Consider the following 4901-nt stretch of genomic DNA (forward strand, 5'->3'; position numbering starts at 1 on the left):
TTGGTGGTGAAGGTGTGTGGCTGACTGGATGAGCAGGTGGAAGAAGAGGAGGAGGAGGAAGCAGAGTAGGAGGAGGAGGCTACAGGAGGCAAAGAATGTTGCCCTGCGATCCTTGGTGGCGAAAGGACGTGCGCCAAAGAGCTCTCCGCCTGGGGCCCAGCCGCCACTACATTTACCCAGTGTGCAGTTAGGGAGATATAGCGTCCCTGGCCGTGCTCACTGGTCCACGTATCTGTGGTTAGGTGGACCTTGCCACAGATGGCGTTGCGCAGTGCACACTTGATTTAATCGGATACTTGGTTGTGCAGGGAAGGCACGGCTCTCTTGGAGAAGTAGTGGCGGCTGGGAACAACATACTGTGGGACAGCAAGCTACATGAGCTGTTTGAAGCTGTCTGTGTCCACCAGCCTGAATGACAGCATTTCATAGGCCAGTAGTTTAGAAATGCTGGCATTCAGGGCCAGGGATCGAGGGTGGCTAGGTGAGAATTTACGCTTTCTCTCAAATGTTTGTGAGATGGAGTGCTGAACGCTGCCGTGTGACGTGGTGGAGATGCTTGGTGACGGAGGTGGTGGTGTTGGTGGTACATCCTCTGTTTGCTGGGCGGAGGAAGAGGCCGAGACGGCAGCAGCAGAGGAGGTAGCAGGGGGAGCCTGAGTGAGTTCCTTGTTTTTAAGGTGTTTACTCCACTGCAGTTCATGCTTTGCAGGCAGATGCCTGGTCATGCAGGTTGTGCTAAGGTTCAGAACGTTAATGCCTCGCTTTAGGCTCTGATGGCACAGCGTGCAAACCACTCGGGTCTTTTCGTCAGCACATTGTTTGAAGAACTGCCATGCCAGGGAACTCCTTGAAGCTGCCTTTGGGGTGCTCAGTCCCAGGTGGCGGTGGCCATTAGCAGGCGAACTCTCTTGGCGGCGGGTGTTCTGCTTTTGCCCCCTGCTCCCTCTTTTGCTACGCTGTTGGCTCGGTCTCACCACTGCCTCTTCCTCTGAACTCTGAAAGTCAGTGGCACGATCTTCATTCCATGTGGGGTCTATGACCTCATCGTGACGTGCATCGTCTTCCACCCAGTCTTCCTCCCTGACCTCCTGTTCAGTCTGCACACTGCACAAAGACTCAGCAGTTGGCACCTGTGTTTCATCATCATCAGAGACGTGCTGAGGTGGTATTCCCATGTCCTCATCATCAGGAAACATAAGTGGTTGTGCGTCAGTGCATTCTATGTCTTCCACCGCTGGGGAAGGGCTAGGTGGATGCCCTTGGGAAACCCTGCCAGCAGAGTCTTTAAACAGCATAAGAGACTGCTGCATAACTTGAGGCTCAGACAGTTTCCCTGATATGCATGGGGGTGATGTGACAGACTGATGGGCTTGGTTTTCAGGCGCCATCTGTGCGCTTTCTGCAGAAGACTGGGTGGGAGATAATGTGAATGTGCTGGATCCACTGTCGGCCACCCAATTGACTAATGCCTGTACCTGCTCAGGCCTTACCATCCTTAGAACGGCATTGGGCCCCACCAAATATCGCTGTAAATTCTGGCGGCTACTGGGACCTGAGGTAGTTGGTTCACTAGGACGTGTGGCTGTGGCAGAACGGCCACGTCCTCTCCCAGCACCAGAGGGTCCACTAACACCACCACGACCATGTCCGTGTCCGCGTCCCTTACTTTTCCTCATTGTTACCGTTCACCACAATAAGAAAAAAATTATTTGGACCAATGTATTGTATTCAATTTCAGGCCTTTTTTTACAGGCACCTAACACTATCTGGCTATCTATTTAAGTACCGTATTACACTAATACAGGCACAGCAGTAACCACAGATTTAGCTGAATATAAATTGTAGGCCTAGTATTTAGACCCTGGATAACAGGTATCCTTTTACGGACAGAATTAGACTTGGAGATGCACGGTAGCATGTGAAGTATTTGAGAATGACCCTATCAGCACTTGAATTTGCACCTTCAATGTAATATACCCTTTTACGGACAGATTTAAACGGCCTGAAACAGCAGAAACCACTGATTTAGGGAATTGCTAGTTTGGGAATTTAATTTTTAACCCTCAATAAAATAGCAAGCACAGCCAAACCCCTGATGTAGGATATAGCAAAAAAACAACAACACACTATTGATGGTTAAATGGACTTGGTGGCAGCTTGTGCTGTCGCACCACAAGACACAAAATGGCCGCCGATCACCCCAGAAAAAAGTGACAGAAAAACGCTCTGGGCAGCCTAAAAACAGTGAGCAATTAACTAGCAGAAGTTGAATGATTCACAGCTGTAGATCGATCACTTCATTAAGTGTTTTTGATGAGTAAATCCCTGCCTAATCTCGTCCTAACAGCAGCTGCATCCTCTCCCTACACTGATCAGAGCAGAGTGACGTGCGGCGCTACGTTACTCCAGCTTAAATAGAGGCTGGGTCACATGCTGCACTGGCCAATCACAGCCATGCCAATAGTAGGGCTCTTGGGGCAAGTAGTATGACGCTTGTTGATTGGCTGCTTTGCAGCCTTTCAAAAAGCGCCAAGAAAGCGCCGAACCCAAACTTTTACGTAAATGTTCGGGTCCGTGTCACGAACACCCCAAAATTCAGTACAAACCCGAACTATACAGTTCGGGTTCGCTCATCCCTACTTGTGAGTCTTGTGAGAATAACTTTAGACTTCGATTTTACAACTTGAAAACAATTTTAGAACTGGGATCTGAAGTCGGCTTTGGTACCTACTGGTACCAGGGAATAATGGATGTTCAAGATTATTCAATGAACTCTTGCGTGACTTCAGAGGTAATGAATTTCACCTCGGCGGAGCCCATACATTTGAATGTTGTATGGAGACAGATCTCTGCACAGCATTCAAACGAAGCTTTGACCGAAGCGACTACGGATCTGTGATCAGAAGTTCGCTTCTCTCAACACTAAGCATGATGTTATCAGCCTCTTCAAAAAGCTAATTAGCTTAGTTCAGTTCATCTCAATGAGTGTCAAGTACATGGATTTCTGTAAGTCCCATTCAGGAGAATGGAACCGATTTTCAGTCGTGAAAAATTCTGCAACAAAATCCACAGCAATTATTATATGCTTTGAAATGACATGCAAAATTAGCTATATGAAAACCGAAGTAGATGTTAGAGCCATATTTCACATGGAATCCTCAGTGCCTTCTTTAATTTTAGAAGTTAATTAACCATAAGTCAACAATAATTCTTTGCCTGAGTAGCTGCTGCATATTTCGTCTCACTTCTTTGTTCCTCAAGCTGTAGATGATAGGGTTTAACATTGGAATAACCATTGTATAGAGCACAGAAGCCACTATTTCTTGACGGCTCAAAATACCGCTGGATGGATAAAGGTAATTGAACAGCACTGTACCATAAAACAAAGTGACACATAAAAGGTGAGAGGCACAAGTGGAAAAAGCTCTCTTCTTTCCTTGAGATGATGGTATTTTCACAACAGTAGTCACAATGAAAATGTAAGAAATTAAGATAATTAGAAGTGAACCTCCTCCTATGAGAGCCGCACATATAGAGATAAGTAACTCATTTAACACTGTACTGGAGCATGAGAGCCTTATCAAAGGAAGAGCATCACAAATAAAATGATTAATGGTGGTGGCACAGAAAGTCAAGCTGAATGTGCACCCTGTTTGAATAGCCGCTTGTATTACCGCAGTAAAGTATGAAGCCACAACTAATATGGTGCACGTTTTTATTGTCATGATGGTCCCATAGTGAAGAGGGTTACATATGGCAACATATCGGTCATATGCCATCACTCCAAAGAGAAGACATTCTGTGGAGCCAAAGGATGAAAACATAAATAGCTGCATTGCACAACCAAAACCGGATATATAACCCTTCTGTTGGAGGAGATTGTTAATAGTATTGGGAATGATAGAAGAAGAGTAACAGAGGTCAATAAATGACAAATGGCTCAAGAAAATATACATGGGTGTGTGAAGACTGGGGGAAAAGTAGATAACTAAGGAAATACCGACATTTCCTATAAATGTCACCAGGTACATAATAAAAAATATATAAAAAAGCACAAGCTGTATATGCGGGTCCTGTGTAAGTCCCAGAAGGAGGAATGTGGATGTCTTTGAGTTATTTCTAAAATTTCTTACATCTAGTAATGATGGCTGAATCATCTGAAGAAAGAAAACATGAACTTGGTTTTATAGACAACTATAAAGGAGAGCTAATCAGACGAGTTAACTTATGTGTGTTTTCTAAGTGATCCTGTGTAATCCAGTGAGTTTGATGGGATGAAAAGGATATTATTTGTAACCAGAATAACTCCTTCATGAGTACATTCACTCATGATATAAAATAAAAGAATAGTTTACACTTCCATGATTCGCGTAAAAAATGAAAATCTCTTTCTAACAAAGCTAAAACCAGCCATGTACCTCACATAGAGCCATGGATCTCCCCATTAATTTCTTTAAATCCTGTTCTAGATTTATTTCAAGCTGACAGCTCAGGTGGTATGTCTTTTCTCAGGGAGTGTCTCCCTCCTGCTGCAACTTTCTCCCTGTAACTGTCACAGCTTCTAACACTAGATAAGGCTGTTGGCAGTTGAAGTACACTGCTCAAAAAAATAAAGGGAACACACAAATAACACATCCTAGATCTGAAGTAATTAAATATTTTTCTGAAATACTTTGTTCTTTACATAGTTGAATGTGCTGACAACAAAATCACACAAAAAAAAATGGAAATCAAATTTTTTAACCCATGGAGGTCTGGATTTGGAGTCACCCTCAACATTAAAGTGGAAAAACACACTACAGGCTGATCCAACTTTGATGTAATGTCCTTAAAACAAGTCAAAATGAGGCTCAGTAGTGTGTGTGGCCTCCACGTGCCTGTATGACCTCTCTACAACGCCT

General features: G+C 44.3%; 1 protein-coding gene across 1 annotated transcript; it reads right to left on the minus strand.

The window, feature by feature from the left end:
* Window positions 1-3176: 3176 nt before the first annotated feature.
* On the minus strand, window positions 3177-4157 carry LOC120986245 (olfactory receptor 1019-like). The gene has a single exon (XM_040414721.1). It carries the CDS (start codon window positions 4155-4157, stop codon window positions 3177-3179), a length of 981 nt encoding a protein of 326 aa, XP_040270655.1.
* Window positions 4158-4901: the final 744 nt, after the last annotated feature.

The sequence above is a fragment of the Bufo bufo genome, chromosome 1, assembly GCF_905171765.1.
Source record: "Bufo bufo chromosome 1, aBufBuf1.1, whole genome shotgun sequence".
In the NCBI taxonomy this organism is placed as follows: Eukaryota; Metazoa; Chordata; class Amphibia; order Anura; family Bufonidae; genus Bufo; species Bufo bufo.